This window comes from Amphibalanus amphitrite, unplaced genomic scaffold, assembly GCF_019059575.1.
Source record: "Amphibalanus amphitrite isolate SeventyFive unplaced genomic scaffold, NRLGWU_Aamphi_draft 001936F_arrow, whole genome shotgun sequence".
Lineage (NCBI taxonomy): Eukaryota > Metazoa > Arthropoda > Thecostraca > Balanomorpha > Balanidae > Amphibalanus > Amphibalanus amphitrite.
In genome coordinates, this window is record NW_024883429.1 from 23,188 (window position 1) to 50,031 (window position 26,844).

Consider the following 26,844-nt stretch of genomic DNA (forward strand, 5'->3'; position numbering starts at 1 on the left):
AGTGCCACTCCCACTTCTCCCTTCGCTCTTGTCGCCCTGGCGCTGTGAGTAGTCGCCGCGGCCACTATAAGGTCACTTGGAGGTCAGTCCCGTCACGACCGACGCTCACCGCCGACTGACCAGGCTACCTCATCATTATCGATCCAAAGCATCGACGAACGCGAGCCCGTGATGACATCATCGCTCTGTTGGTCGGTGGATAAGGAATAGGCATGTTTAGGTACTATATACGTTTGCGTAGATTCGATACTACAGGGTGACACAAAAAGCGGTCATCACCAAAATTCAAACAACTTCCGAAGTTGTATTCAGATCATCACTAAACTTCGGTCTCTTTAGGCCACGACTATGCAGCAGATATCCACCAAGTTTCAAGTCTTCGCTACTCGTATCAATATAACACGTGAAGTCTTTATTTAAACACAGGCAGCAATACGACCTAGCCAGTAATAGCCAGCTAATAGCCAGCCCTAGCCAGCTAAAAAATATTTGATAAATGACCTATTTTATACATAACTAATACCATAGGATTTTACACATTTCATTGATTGATGGACAAAAACCATAACAGATATTCATAAATTGAATAATTTATCTTCCTCGCTCGGCTTGGGAAAGGCGGTGGGTAGGGGTACCACCCGTCGCGTTCTTTATTGTGATGCCTCATTACGCGGTTAAGATAGATAGTCAAATGATGAATATTGTCATACCTGACATTTTCAAGTCAGCTCTTCATGCATACAACTTAACAGGGCTAGAACTGTCACAGCTTTGCAACAATCGGCAAAATGTTGTTGGTATGTTTTTTTTTTTTCGTGGATCTGTGACAGCAAAGCTCCCTCCCGCGCTCAGCACTTTTACGTTTGCGTATGGTGTGTACAATTACATGCATGTAGCTCTCTGCATGCGCTCCTTGTGTTTACATGTGCTGCGTATGTGCATGCTCTGTTCATTTGCTGTGTAATTGCATGTGTATACGCGGTGCATGTATTGGTATTGTGCACACGTTGTCCGTGTGTGCTGTAGGTAAATGTGTATGGTCTATTTGTGTTTGTGTATGTGTTAGTGCTGTAGGTAAATGTGTAGGTATGGTCTATTTGTGCATAGGCGGTCCCAGGGGGGCCACGGGGGCCATGCCCCCCCCCCCTTTGGTGCTGAAAGGTGGGGCCATACTATCTTTTGGCCCCACCTTTCAGATCGAACAAAAGTCCTAGAAAAGCTTTTTGTATGTTTCATTTTCTTTCTTGCGCCATCAAAGGACGTAAATTTCACTCATGAGTGGGCTCAGTTTCGCATTCTGTCAATTTGGCGGTCAGCGTCGCTGGCACCGGCTCACGAGTATGGCCGGATCTTATATGGAATATCAGCGTGGGTTTACTTGAGGCTCTCGTAGGCCCAGCAATGGCTGGCATGAGACCCTCTTCGGCAGTGGCGGGTGGGCCCTGCCAAATGAGCGTGGCTCTACGACACTAAAGTAAGACCTCATGGGTTGGTGCTGTGCACCTTAGAAGCCCGGTGGTGACGCCGTATGCCGGTTTGGTTTCTTAAGGATTAGTGTGGGACCTCCGGGGCCTGCATAAAGTTTGCATGAGCTAGTATGTAATCTCAGAGGCCTGTGTAATTTGTACACAGTGGCGGTGTACACATGACATCAGGGCCATGCCCCCCCCCCCAAGGCCAATAACGGGGGCCATCATATCATTTGCCCCCCTCAAACAACCAATGGGCCCCCATAGGTGTATGGGACCCTTGCCCTTATTCGATTGTCACGAGACTCAAAAAACCCACGCCCAGCTTTTAGTGTTGCTCCCACTCCGGTCTTCGAGCGTCCTACACTGACCTCTGAGGGAATTTCAGTGGCGGTCAAGCACCCACGTTGACCGCTAAGAGCCCACATCGACCTCTGAGGCCCCACATCATCTTGCCTATGAATGCCCCTAACCGGCCTCAGGGGCCCCAACTGGCGTCTGAGGGTCTCACACCGGTCTTTGGTGTCCCAAGACGAACCTTTAGGTGCCATTGAGGGCCCCGCACTGGCTGCTGAAGACCCGATGCCGACCTCTAAGGGCCTGCATTGGCCTCTGAGGAGGGCCCATCTTGGCCTTTGAGAGCCTTCTGCTGGCCTCTGGGGTCCAACGACGGCTCATGCCGGTCTTTTACGGCCCCACGCTGACCTCTGATGGCCCCATGTTGGCCTGTAATTACGGAGCGAGCGAAGCGAGCGTAGTCTTTCCTTAGATTAACGGAAATTTCTGAGTATGAGCGGCCGGCCGGCCGGCCGGCCGGCCGGCCGGCCGTGCGGACGCTTTTGCGAGGCTTATATCTCAGCAACCACTTGACCGATTTACATGCGGTAAATTTTGTAGGGTAGCTTCATTCCTTCTACCAAGTATTGGACTATTCCCGATGCATGTGGGTGACCCCTTATGCACGTGCCACGTGCAAAACGAGGAGGTGTCAGTTTTGTAATTGTTGCAATATTTCGGTAACTACTTGGCCGATTGCGCTGAAAGTTGGCATGTAGATAGGCACCCACTAGGCACTGCATATCCATGTGCCAGAGTTGGGGTGCTGCTGCACGTGCGCACGTGCAGGGGTCGTTTCCAGATCTCGAGAACGGCTGGACCGATGGCGCTCAAATTTGGTACACGATTAGGGACCAGTTAGTAGGGTGCCGTGCACAAGTCAGTTGGGACCCATTTTGCACGTGCGCACGTGCAGGGTGCCGCTTCCAGATCTCGAGAACGGCTGGGCCGATTTTGCTCAAATTTGGCACATCGCTAGAAACCGGTCAGTAGAGTGCCGTGCACAAGTCAGTTGGAGGTACCCCCTCGAAATTTCGCACGTGCAAGACTCACCCCCTCGCTCGCTCCGTTGGTCGCCCCAAAAGGCGCTATACTGGTGAGTAAGAACCCGCATTAGCCTCTGAGAGCCCAACTCGGTCTCTGATGGTCTGAAACTACTGGCCTTTGCAGTTTGCAGGCCCTGTACTGGTCTCTGAGGGCCATAAACTGGCCTCTAAGAAGTGAAAACATACATGGTGGGCTTCTGAAGATCAGAGGGCTCACGCAGACTCCGGCACAGCCTATACGTTGGTACTGATCGAGGTAACTTTACGTCTTGATGGTCCGCACAGATTCCCTCATATTTCGACGTCGGGACCCCATGAGCCGGTGTGGGTCCTGGGGCTGGCAGAGACTGATGAAGTCCTTAGGGCTCAGAGCCAGTCTTTTAAGCAGTAGGACTAGGCAGGTTGAGTGAGCCCCAATAGAGCCGTTGCGAAGCCCCGCAGGAGTCGCGCGCGGCCATCAGATGCCAATTTTGAAAGCTCGGAACCTGTAGGGGTCTCCAAAGGTCGGTGTACCTACTCTCTCCCGCCGCCACACAACTACAGGGTGTCTCAAAAGTTCGTTCACAGGTACCAGCCATGCTTTTTTGCCAATAATTCTGAATCAACAAGAAATTAACAGTCGAAGTTTTGCATGGGCATTGGTGACAACCTTCCTCAAGCAGTCTCATTGTTTTCAAGTGCATTCGACCCTTCATGAGCTCACAAAAAGGGTTCACCTCTGACCATGGGTCAGGCACGAAAATGTAGGTTGCAAAGTCGGGTATGTTGTGAAACTCTCTGTTTCAGGAGTAATGGGAATGGTTAAGTCGGAAATGACACATGGCTAAGTGTCGGCGAGGATGAGTGCAACATGATGATCATCTCATAAAAACGGTGGCTAAAATTTTTGAAGGACGAAACCATGCGAGACTAACGGCGTTTTGAACGACCCTCGCACGACAGCAGACTCGTGTTCCGTAAAGCAGCTGAAAATGCGGTCATAACTATTGAAAACTGGCAAGAAGGTCATAGACAGAGGTTACCCATTTTAAAAAAGTGCAGGTCATCGTAAAATAAAGACAAATTATAATTTATTCATTTTTTTATAATATCTATAACGCGAATTTTTGGGGACAATAACACAAAAATCGTCAATGCCAAGGACACCTGACCCTCCAAAAGTGTCAGTTATTGTAAATTGTTATCTAACGAAGTTTCAAGAGGCAGATCTGCAGCGAATAATTTTCTTTTAAACACAAAATCCCGATAAAACCACACGATGGACAGGTTTGGGCCGTTTACAAAGCAGAACATCTCCCGAGGAAAACACTCCGCAACCAAGCGAAGGTCTTGGCATGGGGAATGACGAGCGCTTGGAATTTGCAAAATTTGCACAATGTGTCTGAGAAACAGACGTCCGACACATTCTGCTACCATATGATGCGAAAAATTTACTCCTGGCACTTCCCGTTTGTTCAGGACTGGGGTCGTTTTGAAAAGGAAAATGGCGCTTGGGATGTCGGCGCCAGTCATTTATGAAGGAGTTAGCGCCAGAGAATGCCTACAAAATACTCAAGAATGGTGTCGATGCAAGCTGTCGGCTTTCAGGGGAAATCAGATGTTGCCGGGGAGCTAGTCAAAACTAAATCCGACGCAGAAACTGCAGGGGATTCCCCTGCAAGAGCTTGAAAGCTGGTAACCTTTTATCAGCCTCCGGCAGCTGACGGAGCAACAAAAATCGGTATGGGCAAATATTTTTGGAGATACAGCAAAGGGGTTGGTTTCCAACCTTCTTAATCAGTTGTCAACGCATGCATATTTGTCTAGTGTACACACAGACACCAAAACCTTATACTTTTGGCCGGTTTTTATATGCTTTATTGGCATGGGAAATGTGTGAACGAACTTTTGAGACACCCTGTATATGAGTAAATGTCATAGTCTGAAAATGCTCTCTGGGTTTCACATGCTTGTTCAAAGCAAGAGGTATCTGTACTTTTCCGAATTGTTTTATCGTGCTAAGGTCATGAATCCGCGTTCCCGACCTTCCAGTATATGCTACACCGATCCGTCGCCATGGTGCAGTGGCACGACCGGTGGAAACACCGTGGGACGGGAAATGGAACTGGTGATTTTGCCTTGAATTGAGCTCAACGATTTTTCACGCAAGAATGAGATGGATGAAGCATAAGTAATGCCAACTGCGCGGCACCTCGTGGATGTAAAAAATTAGCCGATCACCCCCTCCCCCTCCGGTGATGGATAAATGTTATGTCCCGCGAGTGTGACTTTGCCCCCCCCCCTTTGCTAGCGGCTGCGACCACCAGTGTATTTGTGTTTGTGCATGTGCTAGTGCTGTAAATGTGTATGGTCTATTTGTGTTTGTGTATGTGCTAGTGCTGTAAATGTGTATGGTCTATTTGTGTTTGTGTATGTGCTAGTGCTGTAAATGTGTATGGTCTATTTGTGTTTGTGTATGTGCTAGTGCTGTACATGTGTATAGTCTATTTGTGTTTGTGTATATGCTAGTGCTGTAAATGTGTATGGTCTATTTGTGTTTGTGTATGTGCTAGTGTTGTAAATGTGTAAGGTCTATTTGTGTTTGTGTATGTGCTAGTGCTGTAAATGTGTATGTTCTATTTGTGTTTGTGTATGTGCTAGTGCTGTAAATGTGTATGATATATGTGTTTGTGTATGTGCTAGTGCTGTACATGTGTATGGTCTATTTGTGTTTGTGTATGTGCTAGTGCTGTAAATGTGTATGGTCTATTTGTGTTTGTGTATGTGCTAGTGCTGTTTGTGAGCTTGCATTGTGCATGCGCAGGGCATGCCGTGTATGTATGTTGTTTGCGCCGATCGCTTGTTCTCGGTGGATCAGTGACAGGACCACTGGCACAGAGGACGGGCCGGTTCACTTGACACGTCGTCATGCCAGCCAGGCGGCAAGACACTGGTCTTCCTCGGGTACAGGACGATGTAGTGTTGCCCTCCTCCGAGGTTGTTGGGCTGTCCGTCCGCCCAGCGGGGACCGGTGGACGGCACGGTGCCGCAGCCGTCGGCGCCGACGAACTGGCCCTCGGTGATGACGTCGGTGAGGCCCAGCCAGACCTGGCTGCCAAGGGAGGCGTTGATGGCGCACTGGTTCTCCTCGTCGGAGCGGGGCACGGCCAGGTGGGCGCCTAGCGCGGCGCACTGGCTCTCCGCTTCAATGTAGTTGACTGCGACATCCAGTCGCTTCAGACAGCGGCCGGCACAGCGGCTGAAGCCGGCCGGACAGGCGCACGAAACGTTAAATGCATCTGTGAAAGAGTCAGATACATCGACTGATAATCATATTAATATTCACGAAAACTATGGCAGTCCGGCTCCTTTTTCCGATTTTTTCCTTTTTTAGCAAATTCCCAGCGTTCTTTAGATGATAGATCTAAATAAATGGATAAGACAGCACCATAATATTTTCCATCATCCATAGAACAGCCTTTACTGCAGTAAACATTAGCAACTGGCTCCATCTTCAAGCAGGCTGTCAAATATTTTCATTTACCTTCGCCCCAGTGGGGGGGAGGGGGGCATATGTTACCACCCTGTCGCGTTTTTTGCCTGTGAATAAAAAACCGCGGCGCATAGCGCCACGCCACTTGGAGTAGCTTGCTGTATATCAATTTTGGACAATGTGTGAAATTTTTAACCCCAGGTCACGTCAGGTCAGGTCACCAGGTCAAGTTAACTGACCATGCCTAACAAGCTTGCAATTATGTCCAGACTCCAGCCTGCAGTGTTTGTCAGATGTTTTAAACTTGGTGGATTGCATGATGTAATGGGCACCTATAATTTGGTTATCTCGAATTTGTTTTATCCGTGACCTAAGGTCAGGGTAGTGGCGTGACCTTCCCATATGAGTCAATGGAGAAAAATGAAAATGCCTCTACATAGATCAGTGTGTACGCATAGGAACAGTCCAAATATTTCAGAATCACAATGATTTGGACCACCCGTGACGACCAGGGTGTCTTTTTTGCTGATAGCCTCTAGAAAGGTCATCCGAGGTCATTTGAGGCTACAAACAGCTTTTTGCCAATAACTCTTGATTGGAAAGAGATAAAACGCTGAGGATGGCTTCATTGTGTTTGTCTTGTCGAGACGCATCGAATGATTTGCAACATGACCTATTTGGGTCAGCACGTAACATTGACCTGAGGTCAAAGTTTGACCTTGACCTTTCCAGGTAAAAAATATATTTTTCGAAGCGACTGAAGGAGAGAAATACGATAGTGCCATTGCCAACTCTTCATCTTTGCTGGTTCAAAGTTATTCGTGAAAAAGTTTTATCTAAAAACAGCTATTTTCACAATGTGGTATGACAGTTTGACGTTTGTGAAAAGCGATAATGTGAACACATATATATTGCACAAACCGGTTTCGATATCACTTCATCAGTGTGCAAATATATAAATAAAACACACAAAATACAAAACGGAGACGAAATAGGTACAGCACGTACAGCAGAGCAAATTAATTTCAAATACATTCATATGACCTCATGTGATTGAGATCCCAAGACGCTTCCGCACCAAAAGAACGGCTAAACTTTTTCCCAAACGTATGTCACCAGCTTTGGAATTTACACACAAACAAGATTCAATGAGGGACGATTCAATCGTTTTTCTATCGGACCTACTTAACCTATCTCGTATGATCTCAGTGCGATCCCAATCAGGTAAACTACCACACTTTTCGGCATGTTTCACCATTGCATTGTTAATGTTGTGGTTCCTAAAATCTCTCTTGTGCTCCATTAACCTGTTCTTAAGCCCTCTCGACGTTTCACCGAAATAAGGCTGTGTACACCCCTTGCACGGTATTTTATACACTAAACTTGTTTCACTACGGTCACACTTTTTCTTTTTTGCTACAGCCTGACCAATCTTCTCCCCAGCCTTTTCCACAATCTGAATATCGGAGCACTTCAACATCTTTGATAATGCTTCACAATTCTGTGACCTGGGTACAACAACTATAGCGTTCTTTGTCTTTCCGTTTGTTTCGTTTCCCGTCCTATTCTTGATCCTTTTTGCCTTATTATAGCATTCAATTATAAATGCCCTGGGGTACCTCAAACCTCTAAAAACGTCAGTGATATGATCACATTCTTCCTTCAGATTTTCGGGACTACATATTCTCATCGCTCTGAGGAAGAATCCAATCACTACCCCCGATTTCGTTCTCCTGCTATGGGCTGAAAAGAAATGAATATAGTCCTCTTTGTTTGTGATTTTCCTATACACTTTGTATCTGATGCCGCTAGGCGTCCTCTCAATATGTACATCTAAGAAAGGTAAAGTATTGTTAGTTTCTTCTTCTAATGTAAACTGGATCCTCCTTTCCACAGCGTTCAGCTCAGCTAACTTTTCACTAAGATCAAGATTGTCTGGCACAACTAACAGGATGTCATCAACATACCTATACCAAACAACATCACCTCCCATGACGTTAAAATAATGGTCGGTCTCCATCATCTCCATGTATAGACATGCCGCCACTGGGCTTAATGGGGACCCCATGGCCAGACCGTGTATCTGTTGAAATTCTTCCCCGTTGAAAGAGAAAACCTGAAAGTCTAAACACAGTTGCACAAGCTGAATAAAGTGACTCTTAGTGACGGGGAAGTTTTCATCTGGGATGTTTTGAATGGCCTTCTTAATAGCAATGATCGCCTTTTCTACAGGGACACTGGTGAATAGCGCCTTAACGTCAAAACTAGCAAATTTCTTGCCACTCAAGTCTAGCTCACTTAGACGACTTAGCAAATCACCGGAATTCTTTAAATGAGAATCACTAACCGTTCCAAGTAACTGAGTTAGCGGTCTAGCTAGGACCTTTGCCAGGCGATGCGGAGCGCTTCCGATACCCGATGTAATCGGTCGCATTGGGATTCCGGGCTTGTGTACTTTAGGCAGTCCTCTCATCCTCGGGGCCACTGGTGCTTCCTCGAGAAGATGTTGTAGCTGTTTTCCCTTTGCCGAGCTTCGGAGTATCTTGCGGGCCTTTTTGTTGAACTCGACACTTTGACATCTGATCGTTCCAGTCACTATTTTCTTATACGTTTCCGGATCGCTGAGCAAACGTATAAGAAAATAGTGACTGGAACGATCAGATGTCAAAGTGTCGAGTTCAACAAAAAGGCCCGCAAGATACTCCGAAGCTCGGCAAAGGGAAAACAGCTACAACATCTTCTCGAGGAAGCACCAGTGGCCCCGAGGATGAGAGGACTGCCTAAAGTACACAAGCCCGGAATCCCAATGCGACCGATTACATCGGGTATCGGAAGCGCTCCGCATCGCCTGGCAAAGGTCCTAGCTAGACCGCTAACTCAGTTACTTGGAACGGTTAGTGATTCTCATTTAAAGAATTCCGGTGATTTGCTAAGTCGTCTAAGTGAGCTAGACTTGAGTGGCAAGAAATTTGCTAGTTTTGACGTTAAGGCGCTATTCACCAGTGTCCCTGTAGAAAAGGCGATCATTGCTATTAAGAAGGCCATTCAAAACATCCCAGATGAAAACTTCCCCGTCACTAAGAGTCACTTTATTCAGCTTGTGCAACTGTGTTTAGACTTTCAGGTTTTCTCTTTCAACGGGGAAGAATTTCAACAGATACACGGTCTGGCCATGGGGTCCCCATTAAGCCCAGTGGCGGCATGTCTATACATGGAGATGATGGAGACCGACCATTATTTTAACGTCATGGGAGGTGATGTTGTTTGGTATAGGTATGTTGATGACATCCTGTTAGTTGTGCCAGACAATCTTGATCTTAGTGAAAAGTTAGCTGAGCTGAACGCTGTGGAAAGGAGGATCCAGTTTACATTAGAAGAAGAAACTAACAATACTTTACCTTTCTTAGATGTACATATTGAGAGGACGCCTAGCGGCATCAGATACAAAGTGTATAGGAAAATCACAAACAAAGAGGACTATATTCATTTCTTTTCAGCCCATAGCAGGAGAACGAAATCGGGGGTAGTGATTGGATTCTTCCTCAGAGCGATGAGAATATGTAGTCCCGAAAATCTGAAGGAAGAATGTGATCATATCACTGACGTTTTTAGAGGTTTGAGGTACCCCAGGGCATTTATAATTGAATGCTATAATAAGGCAAAAAGGATCAAGAATAGGACGGGAAACGAAACAAACGGAAAGACAAAGAACGCTATAGTTGTTGTACCCAGGTCACAGAATTGTGAAGCATTATCAAAGATGTTGAAGTGCTCCGATATTCAGATTGTGGAAAAGGCTGGGGAGAAGATTGGTCAGGTTGTAGCAAAAAAGAAAAAGTGTGACCGTAGTGAAACAAGTTTAGTGTATAAAATACCGTGCAAGGGGTGTACACAGCCTTATTTCGGTGAAACGTCGAGAGGGCTTAAGAACAGGTTAATGGAGCACAAGAGAGATTTTAGGAACCACAACATTAACAATGCAATGGTGAAACATGCCGAAAAGTGTGGTAGTTTACCTGATTGGGATCGCACTGAGATCATACGAGATAGGTTAAGTAGGTCCGATAGAAAAACGATTGAATCGTCCCTCATTGAATCTTGTTTGTGTGTAAATTCCAAAGCTGGTGACATACGTTTGGGAAAAAGTTTAGCCGTTCTTTTGGTGCGGAAGCGTCTTGGGATCTCAATCACATGAGGTCATATGAATGTATTTGAAATTAATTTGCTCTGCTGTACGTGCTGTACCTATTTCGTCTCCGTTTTGTATTTTGTGTGTTTTATTTATATATTTGCACACTGATGAAGTGATATCGAAACCGGTTTGTGCAATATATATGTGTTCACATTATCGCTTTTCACATATTTTCACAATGTTTGACCTATGGAGGCTTAACCGTTGACCTGAGGTAAATTTTGATAATGATCTTATCAAAAGAAGAATTCAAAAGCTATCGATTGCTTTTCATGTGTTTTTCTAGCTATCGTGGTTCCTGAGATAACGGCAAGTTTTCTGACAAATAGGTATAATGAAGTTTGGCAAATTTTGACCTTCGATGACCTCTGGTGATCCCAATATTGCTCTAAGATGAAAAATGACCGAAATACTTTCAAACGTACGCATTGAGAGCTATCGACTGCTTTTTACCGTGTCTTTCTAGCCCTCTTAGTTTTTGAGTTAGAGGTGGGTGACAACATATGCCCCCCCCCCCCCACTATGGCGAAGTTGGCTGAGACCGCCACTAGGGCGCGGGTTATAATACTTTTAGGCGTTTATTTTATGGATGTTGTCAGTTGGAAATCATATCCCTTTTTGGATAGAATGATAAATAAAATATGTGTTTTTCTTGCAAAGACCTTATGATGAAACAATCAACTAAATTGGAATGAACGTTTTTAACAAAAAATAATAATAATTGAAAATGTAACACCGTTTATAATGAACAAAATTACACTCGTATTCAAACCTCGCACTTAACACTTATACACAGGATGAAAGGGAGGGGGAATCGAACGGACATCTTCTGCCTCGGTTTATCGTGAATAATTCGCTGAAAAGCGGCCGATCTCGACATTTTCAGAACCCTCGAGTAAACCAGTTTTACACTTAAAACACCAATACAAAAGACCAATACGGGCGAGGGTTAACAAGCATCCAGTCTACCAGACATTGGTTTTTACAGCTAATTCCTAACTTTGAACGCTAATTTGCATGGGTAAATATCACACATCTATCACACCAAATATAAGGTTTCCAAACATTCTTACCTGGAAGGCGCAGAGCACTCAAATAGATGCCCTGCTGTCCATCGACGGCCGGACCGGGGCAGCCTCCAGACAGCAGACGACACGTGCCGTCATCCGGCTCATAACTGAAGCCGGTACAATCGTGGAGGTATTGGGCCTCACATTTGATCCCACAGGTGGTCTTTGACGGTGCGGTGGTGGCCTGCACGTGCGCTCCGGAGAGGGTCACCGCCTGCTGCCAGCCGTAGAGAGCCGCGGCCGCTGACGTCAGCAGCGTCATCAGCGTCATCATGGTCATCAGCGTCATCAGCGGCGTCATCAGCGGCAGCGGCGGGACGGCGTCCGTTCGAGCCATGGCTGAGAGTGGGGTGGTCAGGTGTGGCCGCCACTGCTTTATTGGAACCGCTCCAGTTGCTGTACCGTCCCGGGGGAGGAACTGCAGTTCCCGCTTCCTACAGCCACGGCACTGGACTGGAGGGTAATTGGGCTCAAATGACAGTGCGTTCAGAGGCAAACAGGTCGTGGGCTCAGCAATTAAGTTATTACTGCTAAAGGAAAGGTTTGAAGAGATATTATCAATAGGTGACAGCCGCTTGTTCAAATAATTGATGCCCCCTAAGCTAATTGGTCACAAACAGAAAGACATTGAAACCAGTCAGAGATGCGCGAATTTTAATCACTTTCATTATCTTCATAATGAATTTAAAAATTGATAGGTCGAGGAAGTTACATAATTTGTCCACTTGAATTTGCCATAATATTTCCGTGTTCTTCAGGACGAATGTCTGTTGTTCATAACCACTAAACCAGTGCACATATAATTGTGATGGGTAGACTTGATATTGACCTTAGTTTAACACTCTGAATGCCATTTTTAGAAAATAAATATGGTACGCCTTCTAAGGAATGCGTTATAACATCAAACAAAAGGCATCTTATCAAAAATCATCTATGCAGCGCTGGTCGCCTTATACATATGCTGCTTAGAAGGTCACTTATGCCAGGTCAGGTCACAGAGGTCAGATCACAATATTAACCCAACTATGCTAGGGTCGTGTGGTCAACTAAATTTAAATTTATGCTATATGTTTTATGGCCAATTTTACATCTCACATTCAATGTTAGGGGTTACACGACCATTGGGGTGGTCGGACTGAGCGTCTTACCACCTTCTACCCGACTAGAGATGTCAATCGGATACCAACGTTTTGGTATACCGATACCAAACCATACCAACTTGGTATCAGGTATTTGGTATTACAATCCTAATGTTTTTGGTATTTTGTTGGTATCATCAATCTTCAATAATGTATAAGAGGCTGTAAATTTGGTAAAAAGTTTGTATTTCCCTCATATTCCCAAGTTGGTTCGGTTTCGGTATTCTCACGTGGTTTTGGTTGGTATTTGGTTTGGTATCGGTATTCCGATTTTCTGTACCTAACTGGCACCACTATAGGGGAAAGTGGGTGTATTGCGCCCTCCTAACCAATTGCGCCCACCAACATTCCCACGGATTCAATGGCATGTTTATAATTTTGTGTTCGAAAACATTGTTTTCACCACTGGATTGTTCATTTTATGGCCCAAACACTCCGATGAAGCCAATCAGCAAAGCTCACTACGCCATCAAAAATGTTATGGCGTTTTCTTAACTTTTTTGCAGTACTTTGAACCGTTGGCTATAAAAATTTACGTTATTTGTGTGATTTTCAGAGTGATATTTAGAAAGAAAAACCCTTTTTTCATTGTATTTCACTGAAACCGTAAACTTCCTGCAACATCTTAATGATAACTTCTATGCTTTTATTAAAAAGTACCTCAATTTTAATTGCGCCCATGGCAATTGCGCCAGGGGGGCGCAAATAGAATAATGGTGAAGCCATTGTATCACGACAGTATGAATGCATCATTAACTGATTGCAATAAAGAAGGAGTTTAATGTCAGGCAAGGGAGCAGCCCGCTGTCGTCAGTCCGCAAATTATCTCTATCGTCAAACTTATAATGCAACTGCCATTTAGGCTACGACTTGTGGTGTACTTGACAAAATACGACATTTTCAACATGGACTCAGGCGTGAGAAGTGACAGCTATGATAAAAAAGTAAAAACTGATGTCATTAAGTTGTCAAAACGATAAAAATTATTAATTTTGAGAGAACCGATTGAAAATTTAACTGTATAGGCGCATAAGTTCACATATATCTAGTCGGTTACAGTAAACGTTTTCGTTGCACTTTTACAAGCGTACGGACACATGTAAAGTTATCTACCTGGGCAAAAAACATCGCGATTTATATTTACATTTATTATTCATCCAGCCTGAATAACATTATAAATGTTTAAGTAAGCCGCAATGACATTAGATTGCCGGGGTGTATGCATTCCGTCTCATTCACTTAGCCATGTTAAAGTATAGGGCGCAATTGGGTTCTAATTGCGCCATCCCCCTGGCGCAATTTACAGCGGTTGTTGGCAAATGCGCCCTTTTTCATGCTTCTGAAAAAGCAGCTGTCAGAAGCAAACGAAACATTCTTAATTGATCGGGAGGCTCTTAAATCGTAGCCAATGAGCTCCCCTTTGAAATGGTTACCAGTGCATGCTTATATCTCCAGCACTTTTCTTGCAATTAACGTTTTTCCTTAAGGTGGCGCAATTCACCCTCCTTCCCCTACCCTACACACACAAAACTTCAAGTTCATCATGTATTGTAACCAAGTCTTATACAAGACACCATCTTCCGTTAGATGTGTCACAGAAATGTACATACACCACCACAGTCCACCGATCTTCACCCATCCGTGATGACCACAGATTACAAAACCTCACTAACGCACTTCCGATGTTTAGTTAAAGCGGCCTCAACGTTTGGATTTGTTAGCATACAGGGCTCGTCTGGTAGTGATCATTCTCACAGAGCTCTGGCGCACTCGTGGCATATCAGTCTCCGGCGCCACGGCAGTCCCCGCAGTGGAGAGCTCACAGAAAGATCTCAGTCACTGGTGGCCCGCAGTTAGCGTAGCTCCTCTGATCAGATCTTGGAGAGGCTCCTCGTGGGAGAATGGCGGCCTGGCGGCAGAAAACTACGGTGCTCTGGTGGTTGGTTGTGATCTGTGCGATAGCCACTGCAGAGGAGCAACAGCAACATCAACAGACTACTGGCGACCAGGATTTAGCGCAGGTGGTCCAGCAAGAAATGCGCTCAATCGTCAGTAGACTGGAGTCGCGGGTGGAGGCGCTGGAGAGGAGCTTCGAGTCTCGAGTAGAGTCACTGGAAGGAGAGGTGGTTCAACTCCGGTCGAACGCCGATGAGCTGTACGATTTGATGTATAAACAAATTTACAATCAAAAGAGCCAGCAAGCCAAGCTCGAAAGCGAGCTGGAAATTCAAAGCTCACTGATTGACAAGCTCGCTAACCGTATTTACGACCATGAATCTGAGTTCTCCAAAATCACAGCTATTATTCAGCAATCTCAGTCGCCTGAGCTGAGCTCACAGCCCGCTCAAGAAAAGACCGAGCAAAATTCGTCAGACAGCCTGCTACATCCCCGCGACTGCAGCGATTTGCCGGAAGACTCGCCGACGGCAACCTACCTCGTCTACCCCGACCGCTCCCGGCCAGTGCGGGCTCGCTGTGACATGGACACAGACGGAGGAGGATGGACGGTCATCCAGCGCAGAGACGACATCAGACCGCGCAAGGACTTCTACCGCGGCTGGAGCGACTACAAGACAGGCTTCGGAGTACTGACTGGGGAGTTCTGGTGGGGACTTGAACACGTCTGGCACCTGACTTCCGTTTCAGATCGGCAGTACGTACTGAGAGTGGACCTCGACGCCTTCGATGGTGACCAAGCTTTCGCCGTTTACACCAACTTCAGCGTCTCTTCAGAGTCGGACGGATACAGGCTCAGTGTATCCAACTACTCAGGAGATGCCGGCGATGGTCTGGAGTACGGCGTCAACAGCACATTCTCGACCCACGACAGGATCCCGGAAGACGCGGAGACCAACTGCGCCCACGAATATCAGGGTGCCTGGTGGTACGGGAGCTGCGGGCTGAGCAACCTTAACCCATATATGCATAGACGTACATAAATGTACGTCAATTTGAGGTGACCAATGTGTGCCATCTTTATAGAAATAGAGCTAATGAGCCATCAAACGCGGTCGTTCTAAATCATTTACATTGTTAGCCGTCAGGTGAATACCAAAAAACACGGTTCCAATGCATTCAGTGTTGAGTTTGAGACATTCGGTTTGTTGATGTCGCAACGGGAAGATTTTCACCCGTTCAGACGCTCGATCCAGGGTGAGCCAAGTGTTCTTAATTACAGTTAAGTGCTTTTCCCGGCTTAGCTTTCGTTGCCAGCAATCTGCTCAAGCATGACCCTAACTTCATGAGTGGTGTCATTATAATGCTAATTTTGCTTACCAAGCGAATCCAAAAATAGTATGTTTCACAAAAACGCACGTACAATAATGTACGTCTATGCATATCCGTTACATTTTGTTTCCCAAACATCAAACACGTTTATGCTTTGGTTTGATGGCAAATGTGAGCCTCAACGATGTTCTTGATCAGGGCTGCGGGAGTCGATGGATTTTCAGTGACTCCGACTCCGACTCCGACTCCGACTCCGGGTAGAACTATCGACTCCGACCGACTCCAACTCCGACTCCCGACTCAGCAGCCCTGCCAGGTCAGCGGAGTCGATGGGTTTGTCGGTGATTCTGACTCCGACTCCGGCTCCGGCTTCCAAAATCGACTCCGACTCCGACTCCGGTCAGAATTGTCGACTCCGACCGACTTCGACTCCGACTCCGACTCCGCAGCCCTGTTCTGGATGGCATCGAGGAGCGAAGTCGAGTCGCCGATGTCACGGTCGTCGTCCTAGAGCCGCCGGAAGTTCGCGTCGACACAAACGAAGACTCTAGCGACGAAGAGAATGCTGACCCAGCCCGCCTGACGTAACTGGTCTGAGCCGTAACTGACGTAACTGAGCCGTAAAGACGTAACTGAGCCCGTAACTGGTCGCACCCACCGGCTCAACCGGTTCGGGATGATAATGGATGTATGTCACTTCCAAAGCAGCACCAAGCTTGACCCTGATGATCGGTTTTGCAGCAGAGATCCAGAAGCGCCAGTTCCATGGCACGGGTACCATGTGAGGGAATCGCCTTCTGAAGGCGAACAAGTTCACCGACATCAACGCCTTCAAGAAGAAGTCCAATCAGACCATCGAAGCATTTACGAGTGCCAACAACGGCTGAAGTGCGGCTGTTATCCGCTGGATGGACGTGGTCGAGGATCACGAGTTCCAAGAGACCATCATGCCGTCACTGGGGAAGGAAGAGCCGGCCGACGCCCCTGGACACACGCACCTCTCCGAGTTCTAAGTCGAGGGCGACCAGTCGCTCTGCTCCGTTGACCATGCCGGCGACTTTACGTCCGGCTGATGGCCGTCTTTAGTCATTACAGCGGGGCCACGCGCTCGGGACAGTGTCTGACGTGTACAGTGTGGGACGGGACAGGTGGTGCCATTACGACGACCGACGCGTCAGCTGCGTGGACGAGGCAGACGTCCTGGGCGAAGGCCCCCAGCGGAACGGCTACATCTTCTGTCTCCTCAAGAAGCTCTGCAGTCAGGTAGTCAGCATGGAGCGCGCCGGGCGCCGGACTGTAACTGCCACAGTGGAGCACACTCACAGGGTCACCGCGTCGGTGGCCAGCAGCAGAACGCCTCCTGATCGCCATTGACAACGTGCTCTTTTTATAGATCTACTATGTTGACTATTATGTACATAAGACAAGTTTTCAGTAGACGGTTGTAGTGTATTGCACCACCCACGCGATATATACAGTCCGGTTTAAAGGAAGAACTCAAAACGCGCACGGCACAGACCGTCACCATCCGTGACCACCGTCGCCAACCGACTGCCCCGCCGGCCGGCCTACGGACACGTCACTCGCCCTCAGCGCCACCCCCACAACCTGCAATTAACAGAACTGCCGCTAGGTGACACTGGCACACTCGTACGGTACGGAACGAAAGAGGGACACCAGTCCTTAACAGAACACCACATTCTTCCCCCTGGAAAAAGTTAGAGTCTATTTGGCGCACGTCTCGTACGCTGGGACCTCCTCACCGGCTGCGTCCCGGAGTTCACTCTCGCGCCCGGCTGGAGAGCAGGTTCGACCGCCACCAGCCCAGCACCGCTCGCTGCCTCGCGCGGCGACAGCAGCACGCCAGCGTCTTGTTGCTCTGCCTGCCGCTCCGTCGCCGGAGGTGACGCCTCCCGCTCCCGAGCGTCCTCTGCGTCTTCCGGTGACACAGCCACGCCGTCCTCCGCGGGACCCCGGCTGGCCTCGGTGTGTCGCCGGCCGACCCCCAGTGACACAGCCTGTCCGTCCTCCAGTGGCACGTCGTCCTCCGCGTGCCGCCAGTCGTCGGCCTCCAGCCGCTCCCCGCGGCGAGGCACAGACGTCGGAGACACCGCACTCCGCTGACCAGCCCCCGGCTGGCCGCTTTGATCCACGTGCAGCTCAGCCTGAGACTGCTGCGGCGCCCGAGCTGTCGTCAGCCGCTCTGCGTGGATCCGGGAACCGTCATCTAGCCTGTAGCTGACTGGTCCCAGGCGAGACTCCACCCGTCTCGGCTCGGAGTACCGTGGCCGTCCCTTCTTGGGACGCGGCACCAGCCGGCACCGGACCCAGTCGCCGACCTGGAACCGTGGTGTCTCAGCTGCACGCCGCTCGTCAGCGTACCTCTTCTGCTTCTTCTGCCTCTTCTGCACTCTGTCTCGCAGCTCACGATCTTGCGGTTCTTCCGTGGGAAGAGCCGCCGCGTGCAGACGTGTCCTCAGCTTCCGTCCGTGCAGAAGCTCGGTTGGACTCAGCCCCGTCGTGGCGTGAGGCGTGCTCCTGTACGTTTGCAGAAACTTCTGCAGATAACACGCTCGATCTTCGCCGCTCCGGTCCGCCGCCTGGAGAGCACTTTTCACAGTGCGATTCGCACGCTCCACCGCACCTGACCCGGCAGGGTGGTACGGCGTGACGCGGATGTGGCGCGTGCCGACACTCCTCAGGTAGTCTGCGAACGCTGCTGAGGTGAAGTGTGTCCCGTTGTCGGACACCAGCTCCTTCGGGTAACCTTCTCGAGATGCTAACGTCTCCAGAAACTGCACCACCGCCTCCGTGCTGGGTTCTGTGCAGAAGCCGACTTCTATCCATTTGGAAAAGTAGTCTACCAGCACTACTGCGTATTGGTGCTGGCGGCGCGCTTCCATTGGACCGATAAAATCCACGCCCACCTTCTCCCATGCCGCTCCTGGCAGCGGCACAGGGTGTAGCGGCGCACTGCGAGTCCGAGCCGATTTGTCCACGTCGGCACACACGTCGCAGTTTCTCACCGCCTCTTCTATGTCCGTGTCCATCTTGGGCCACCAGTAGATGTCACGAGCCCGCTGCTTACTTCGGACGATCCCTTGATGTCCTTCGTGAGCCAGGGACACCATCCTCGTCCGCAGCGCCGCCGGCACGATCACCCGCTGACCACGGACGACCAGGTCTCCCACTAGGCTGAGCTCCTCTCGGCAGTTGTAGAAGGGCTGCAGCTCTGCCGGGCAGTCGCGGCGCCGTCGCGGCCACCGCCGTGGGATCTGCTGCACCAGCTGGCACAGCACTGGGTCAGTCTGTGTCGCTTCCAGCAGCTCGTCCCGCTGCACTGCTCCGAGCTGGGCAGTCACCGCCGCCACCGCCACGACATCATCATCCAGTTCGCCTTCCTCTGCTCCTGGCAGTCGTGAGAGGCCATCAGCTGGGTTGTCACCGCCTCTGACATGCTCCACGGTGAAGTCGTATGCCATGAGACGTGACGCCCACCGTGCCACCCGTAGGCCGGCTCGGCCCACCCCCGGTGACGTCATCAGCGTCTGGAGAGCCGCGTGATCGACTCGTAGGCAAAACGGCCTACCCCAGAGATACTTCCGCCACTTTTCCACGGCCCACACACATGCCAGGGCCTCTCTCTCCGTGACATTGTATCTTCTTTGAGCTGGGGTGAGACTGCATGATGCAAAACTCACCACTCTCTCTCCGTCCGGGTGAGCCTGAGAGAGCACGGCCCCCAATCCCACGTCACTGGCGTCTGTGGTGACTCGGGTCGGCAGCGTTGGGTCGTACATGGCCAGCGCTCTGCTGCCCAGGATCCGCTGCCGGACGTCGTCCATCACCGCCTGAAGTTCGCCAGTCCACTGGAAGGGTGGCGCCCCCTTCCTCAGCAGACACCGCAGTGGCTCCACTAGCGTGCTGTACGCCGGCACGAATCGGCTGTAGAAGCCGAACAAGCCAAGCATGGCCTGCAGGTCCTTCAGGCTAGCAGGTGCTCGCAGTTCTCGGAGAGCCTTGATGCGGTCTGGGTTCACTGCCACCCCCTGCTTGGAGATGATGAACCCCAGAAACTCCACTTGCTCTCTCCTCAGCTTGCACTTCTCGATGTTGAGCGTGATCTGGTGCTCCCTGAGCCTCTTCAGCACAGCCGTCAGTCGCCTCTCGTGCTGGTTGGAGGTCGCAGCGTAGATGATGACGTCATCTAGGTACACCTGCACTCCTTCCAGACCACGTAGGATGGCTTCCATCACCTTCTGGAACGCCTGTGGCAGACTCTTCAGCCCATAGGGACACCTCCTGTACCTCATCAGTCCCTGATGGGTGATGAACGTCGTCAGCGACCTTGAATCCGGATGTAGATCCAGCTGATGGTATGCTGACTTCATGTCAAGGCTGCTGAAGATGGTTGCACCCTGAAGCTGCTCCAACATGTCCTGCATGTCGGGGAGTGGATGTCCGCTGGCTTCCACCGCCTTGTTGACCTCTCGAAGATCCACACACAGCCTCAGTTTCCCGTTCCGCCGTCTGGACACCACTATGGGAGAGATCCATGGGGATGCGTCGACTGGTTCGATGACTCCAGCCTGTTGCAACTTCAACAGATGATCCCGCACCTCTTCCCTCACGGCGTACGGTAGAGGTCTCAGCCGCTGCTGTACTGGGTTGACCTCCGTCTTCAGTCTCACCCTGTGCACGAACCCAGTGAGACTCGGCAGCTCCTCTAGCATCTGCTCCTCCTTGATAGCACACACAGTCGCCCCGTGAATCACGGACAACTTCAGCTTCTCCTGCAGATCCCTGCCCAGCAGGGGCACGCCAGCGTCTACCACGTACAGTGAAACTTGGGAGCTGTTGCCGTTCTCCGCCTGCACTGTCACCTGCACCACCCCCTGCACCAGCAGCGATGACCCTCCGTAGGCCTCCAGGCGCACTGCAGTGGGCAGGAGGGGCAGATGGCGGAACTGCTTCCTGTAGACGGACAACGGTAGGATGCTCACGGCCGAGCCAGTGTCAGCCAGCATCCGCAGTGGCTGCTGGTCCACCCGCAGCTCGGTCCACAGGTTCTTCCGGTCGTCATCCGTCACGGCCAGCACTTCAACAGTCCTCACTGGCTTCCTCTTGGTCTGCTTCGTCTTCTTAGGTGGTTCCTTGCAGAATCTGGCGTAGTGGCCCTTCTGCTGGCAGTTGTGGCACCTTCTCCAACGAGCTGGACAGCAGGGATCAGCAGTCCGGTGGGGACCGCCACAGTTGCAGCACGGCGAGACCCCCTTCCTGGGAGCAGCAGTCACTGCAGCTATCTCCAGCTGAGCCGGGGGAGAGGTTGGTGCCCGCGTAGCTCCACCTCCACCCACCAGCCGCTGTCGCTCAGCAGCCACCTCCAGCTCCTCTGCCACCTCGAGGATGCGCAACACAGTCAGAGCTGGCTCCCGACACAGCCGCCCTCTCAACCTGTCGTCCCTGCAGCCCTCGATGAACTGCTCACAGATCAGCTGCTCCTGGAGATCGCCGAAGGCGCACCTGGAACTCAGGTCCTGCAGCTCAGTGAGGTACACCGCTGGAGACCTGTCCAGCTGGTAACACCGCCGGAACAGCATTCTCTCGGAATGAGTCGCTCGTGTCTCCGGAAACAGCCGCTGAAACACTGCAGAGATCGCAGCCACCGGGTCGACTGCTGCAGTCGGTTGTCCTTCCTCCTTGACGCCATCTTCCTCCTGCGCCGGAATCGCCGCCTCCTGCGCTCCCGGTGCCACGCCCTGCGCCGGTTTCGCCGCCGCGAAATAGAGACGCCGCGCCTCCTGTCCCACACAGTGTAATAGGAGGGCCTCTCGTCGCTGCACAGTCCACTCGTCCCAACCACTCGCCACGGCGAAAATCCTGAACTCGCCAAGCCACTGGGACCAGGGCGTGGTCGGCCGTCCTGGCGCCACTAGAAATGGCGCTGGCGCACGCAAACAGTCCATCGCGGCGATCACTGTTATCACTTAGCGCAGAAGGATCTCAGTTCCTCGTCGCCACTGTAGTGTATTGCACCACCCACGCGATATATACAGTCCGGTTTAAAGGAAGAACTCAAAACGCGCACGGCACAGACCGTCACCATTCGTGACCACCGTCGCCAACCGACTGCCCCGCCGGCCGGCCTACGGACACGTCACTCGCCCTCAGCGCCACCCCCACAACCTGCAATTAACAGAACTGCCGCTAGGTGACACTGGCACACTCGTACGGTACGGAACGAAAGAGGGACACCAGTCCGTAACAGAACACCACAACGGTAAATGTTGACATAATCGAGTTGTGCTTTGCAAATTTCCTTATTTTCATCATACATGATCTACATCTATTTCCTAATTCAACGTATGAATTGTAACTACCATTTCCAAGGGTCTCTAATGCAACACAACATATCATACATCATATTTGACCATACAACACAAGTTATTCCCCTCGCCCGGGTTAACGATGACATGACGTCACCCTACCCCCTCCACAACCCCATCCCCACCCCAACCCATCCCTCATACATCGCTTCTGAAGTACGAAAGACGTTAGCATTGTATTAGGGCTGTCGGATGTATTATTTTAGGACGGCGGCGGCAGACGTCACAATTGTCTTGTTGACACCTGGCATAGACGTACATTTTTGTACGTCACTTTGAACGAGCATATCAGGCAAGCACTAAATGTAAAAACAAAACAGTTGATGTCAGCAGCTTAGTAACATGTTGTTTAACAATGCTAGAAAGTTTCATACAAATACTCGACAAAAAATTAATTCATGCATATATGGGTTAACGGACGCTATGTCTCTCCTGGAGGCGACCCCAGGGGAATCTGGTGGGGCGCGTGGCTGGGTCTGACACACCTCATGAAGACCGAGATGAAGATCAGACCAGCTTAGCTGATCTTCGCGCCACTCTGATCAGCAGGGCTGCAGAGTCGGAGTCGGAGTCGGAGTCGGTCGGAGTCGACAGTTGTAACCGGAGTCGGAGTCGGAGTCGATTTTGGAAACCTGAGCCGGAGTCGGAGTCGGAGTCACCGAAAATCCGTCGACTCCGCAGTCCGCAGCCCTGCCAGGTCTGCGGAGTCGGAGTCGAGAGTTGGAGTCGGTCGGATTCGACAGTCCTGCCCGGAGTCGGAGACGGAATCGGAGTTGGTTTTTGAAAGCCGGAGTCGGAGTCGGAGTCGCCGAAAATCCATCGACTCTGTAGCCCTGGTCTGATGGACACTAAGTGACGGTAGCTTGACGGGTGTTTTGCTGTTCGGTAATATGTGAAATTGCGACTGATGTTTGACGTGCATTTACCAATCTGACCTGTCGGCTTACTTTGTCAACAATGAAAGAAGTAGGTAGGTATTAGGTAACGCAGAGAAAAATAAAACAGCTACGAGTATAAATGGCTATATCTTTATTTAGACACAAAAACATACATGTGACATGGCAATGATAGCGATCGTGAATAACTTGCCCACAACCAATTTTGGCAACCAATTCCCAGTCCGACTCAGTTTGCTCCTATCTGGTCAGGCTTGCACTGGCACAAGTACAGCCCTCTGCAAACTGAGGTAGGTATTCTTTTTTTTTCGACAAAACCGAGAATAACGCGAATACTATGCTAACGGTCACTCGGACATCGTAACAGCAAGACGCACGAGGCTCCGCACCTTAGATTGGGCTTATTTTGGTATACATTTTCCATCTAGTTTGGCAACAACACACAAAAGTTTATATCCGCCCCCAAAACGAACTTTTGCATTTTGTTGCTACACCAGGCGTATACTTTGTTCCGTGATAGACCCAATCGAAGGAGTGGAGCATGGCGCATCTATATGCAATGAGATCCGACCGACTGATAACTTAGCCTTTGAGTTATTATCGGTTTTGGCGAAAAAAAAAGAATACCTACCACACAGTCTGCAGAGGGCTGTACCTACGCGATTTTACCTCATGTGTAGCACCTGAAGCACGGCTCCGTGAGGCATGGCTAACCGCGTCAGTTATCACGCATTCAGAGCAGCTCGCAGACAGCACTTTTCACCGCGCCAATCATTGTCGCCCGTCCGAGTCTTACCGTTAGGAGCTCAGTTACAAGAGTTCGTGGTCACTGGAGTGTAAAATATGTGTTGTGTTTTTGTGGGTAGGAGCTGACGGGCTGGCCTCCAGTGTAACTATGGAGGTTCCGGAGATGGTTGAGGTAGTACGGGAGTACAAAAGTACCTGCTTAACATGGTGCGAGAATCGGAGAAGTACTGCCTAGGAATAGTAATAAACTATGAGACCTATAGTACCTAATAGATTTTAGAAGTGATTTTGAAAACAACATGGGACTAAAACACAGTAGGAGGCCAGTAGGATAATTAGAGACACGAGTGTCTACAAGAAACACATAAAAATACAGCACACCAATAAATAATTCAGGAGCACCTAAAAATAGCATTTAACGATTAGGTACACATGTAGCTAGCAAAGATATCGAGGGAACGGACATGCATCACACAAATCGATGCCTTTAACCCTATTCCTGGCGGAGGGGAGCCTCAGGAGCCCCCCCCCCCCCTGAGGTTTTTTGGTTATTTCTCCCAAACGCTTTGAGCTAGGAAGCTCAAATTTTCTGACTTTTCCCAAAAGGCTTTTACGCAACATTTCTGAATATTTTGAGTTGATCTGACCTCAGGTCAGGTCACCAGAGGCGGTTTGGTGACCCTACCTCAGAAAAGTTTGCAATCACGCCAGAGCTAGAGTTGTTGACCGATCAATTTCTTATCTTCAGGCTTTAGTTAGGGTACAAGTATATGCAATTTGTATATCTCAGAATTTTCATATCTGTGACCTGAGGTCAGGCCAGACTCGTGACCTTTACATTGCAAGCCTATGGGAAAATATTGAAACGCCTCCTGCTTCGTGTAAACGAGTCAAAACCACCCAATTCTTTCAGTATTATGGAAGATTATCTCATCGGTGATGATTCTGGTGCCGCTAATTGACAGGGGCACCGGCAAAGGTCATCTGAGGTCATGTGACGTCATAAATCGTTTTTCTGTCAATAAATCACGACATGATGGTGCTAAAGACTTGTAAGTGGTACCAAACTGTCTACCGAGCAACAAGCTTGCTTAGCTCGGTATCCCTTTTCGGTGAGGATCTGACTCCTCCGGGTATGACTAGGCTCTGTCCCTCTTCAATAATGCAAGCTTTGCATGCGCTTATTACCACTAACCCCTGGATCACTCTCTCCTTCTCACTATTTTCTTTGGGGATGGAGTAGCGGCCAGTCAAGCTACATTTAGTCTTGACTTCTTTGCCTCTTCTTATGACAATTTACTAACTTACTAAGTATTGTATTTAGCTTTGTTTTTGTTTGCTTTCCTTTTTCTTAGCAGGGAGTGTCGCGACTTTCTTCATATTTTGTCTTGGGAGGTGTTAACGTAAGGTGCTGTTGTCGCGTGGGTCAGTGGGTGGACACTTCTGGTCGTCTGATCATGGGCGGCGGCTTAGAAAAAAAAACTGCTCGCCTGGTCAAGGCGCGTCGTTTGGTATGCAGCATGACCATACCCCACAACCTCATTGATGAATGACCTGACCTTGACCTCAGGTCAAATTTCAAATTGACCTGTGAAGGTCATCACATACTTATTTCGCATCGCCTGGGCGAGAGCAACAAAAATGTATTGGTTTTATGTCTCTATGTTTCTTAGTTTAAAAGTTATATGGGTAACTAATTCCAAAACATTTTATCGTTGATGACCTCTGGTGACCTCAATATTGACCTGACCTGAAAATGTTTTATGTAAAAGTTGTAGATCTTTAAACGACCTATCAAACGCCGTTCGCCATTTGTCGCTGCGATGTGTAGTTTTTGAGATCTGAAGGGGGGGCCGAATCGGCCCCCCCGCCAGTTTCTTGTCCCGGCGGAGCCCGCCGGGAATAGGGTTAAAGGTTCCGACTTCCGTGTAATAACAAAACAACAACTATTCTCATCCACCCATACAGTTCTCAGCTCTGTCTGCCGACGTATTTGCTGAGTCACAATCAGTGCAATTCATCAAGTGACTCTTGCTTCGCTTCACTGCTTCCAACACGTGATCTTCGTCAATCTGACGCCGCTCCAAGTCCGCTGACCACGTGACTAGTCAAAGACGTGACCGACAAGTCACGTGACTTTACGAACTGGTACGGTCAATGTCAAACAACGACTAACGGAGAAGATCACCATAGACTCGTGACCAAGCTAACTCTAAAACATGACCCGAAACACAACCTTCAGTGACAAAACGTGACCATCCGGGGCTCTCGTGACAGCGGTGACGCTTGTGAGTGACCGTGACTGTTCGTGACTCAGCGTGACTGCTGTGTGATGCGGCGTCACGTGATGCGGCGATCCGTGTTCAGAGTTTGGTTCAGCAGTTGGCCGGACAGAGAGGCTCCAGTAGGAAAGCTCGGGCTTGGAAGTCGAAAAGGCCGGCTGTTGGGTGGACTTTGTGGAGTCGAGTGGAGTGGAGTGGATTGTTTGTGGAAAGTGGACAGTGGACAAAGAGTGGTGGAGAAGCGACCGTTGAAGGTGGTCTAAGTGGTGGTCGGTGGAAAGATGGACAGAAAGGGTTGACGCAAAGTTTGAAAGGTGGAAGGACTGAGTGGATAGGTGGACATTAAGGTGTAGTGAGCCCGGTGGACGAGTAGGGATAAGGTGGAAGGTAGAGGTGCACATAGTGGTGGAAACGTGGATGACCTAAGTGGATTTAGCTTTGCAATTAATGTAGACAGAGTAATGGACGGTTGACAAAAAAGATTGAAAGGCTAGCGAAATAAGCGGATAGGTGGACGTTCAAGGACTGAAGCTTGAATTTAAGCTGAATAGTGGAAAGGTGGACAGTGGACGTCAATGAGC

At 49.4% G+C, this 26,844-nt stretch overlaps 2 protein-coding genes across 2 annotated transcripts; one reads left to right on the forward strand and one right to left on the reverse strand.

Moving 5' to 3' along the window:
• The first annotated feature begins 14,625 nt into the window (after positions 1 to 14,625).
• On the forward strand, positions 14,626 to 17,326 carry LOC122375842 (angiopoietin-related protein 7-like). Its single transcript, XM_043355386.1, has 3 exons — positions 14,626 to 15,608; positions 16,402 to 16,536; positions 17,101 to 17,326. The coding sequence occupies exons 1-3, from the start codon at positions 14,626 to 14,628 to the stop codon at positions 17,324 to 17,326; spliced, it is 1,344 nt and encodes a 447-aa protein (XP_043211321.1).
• Positions 17,327 to 17,473: 147 nt separating this feature from the next.
• Positions 17,474 to 21,918, reverse strand: LOC122375843 (uncharacterized protein K02A2.6-like). The gene is made up of 3 exons (XM_043355387.1): positions 19,654 to 21,918; positions 17,716 to 19,500; positions 17,474 to 17,560 (listed from the first exon to the last, which is right to left on the reverse strand). The coding sequence occupies exons 1-3, from the start codon at positions 21,916 to 21,918 to the stop codon at positions 17,474 to 17,476; spliced, it is 4,137 nt and encodes a 1,378-aa protein (XP_043211322.1).
• Positions 21,919 to 26,844: the final 4,926 nt, after the last annotated feature.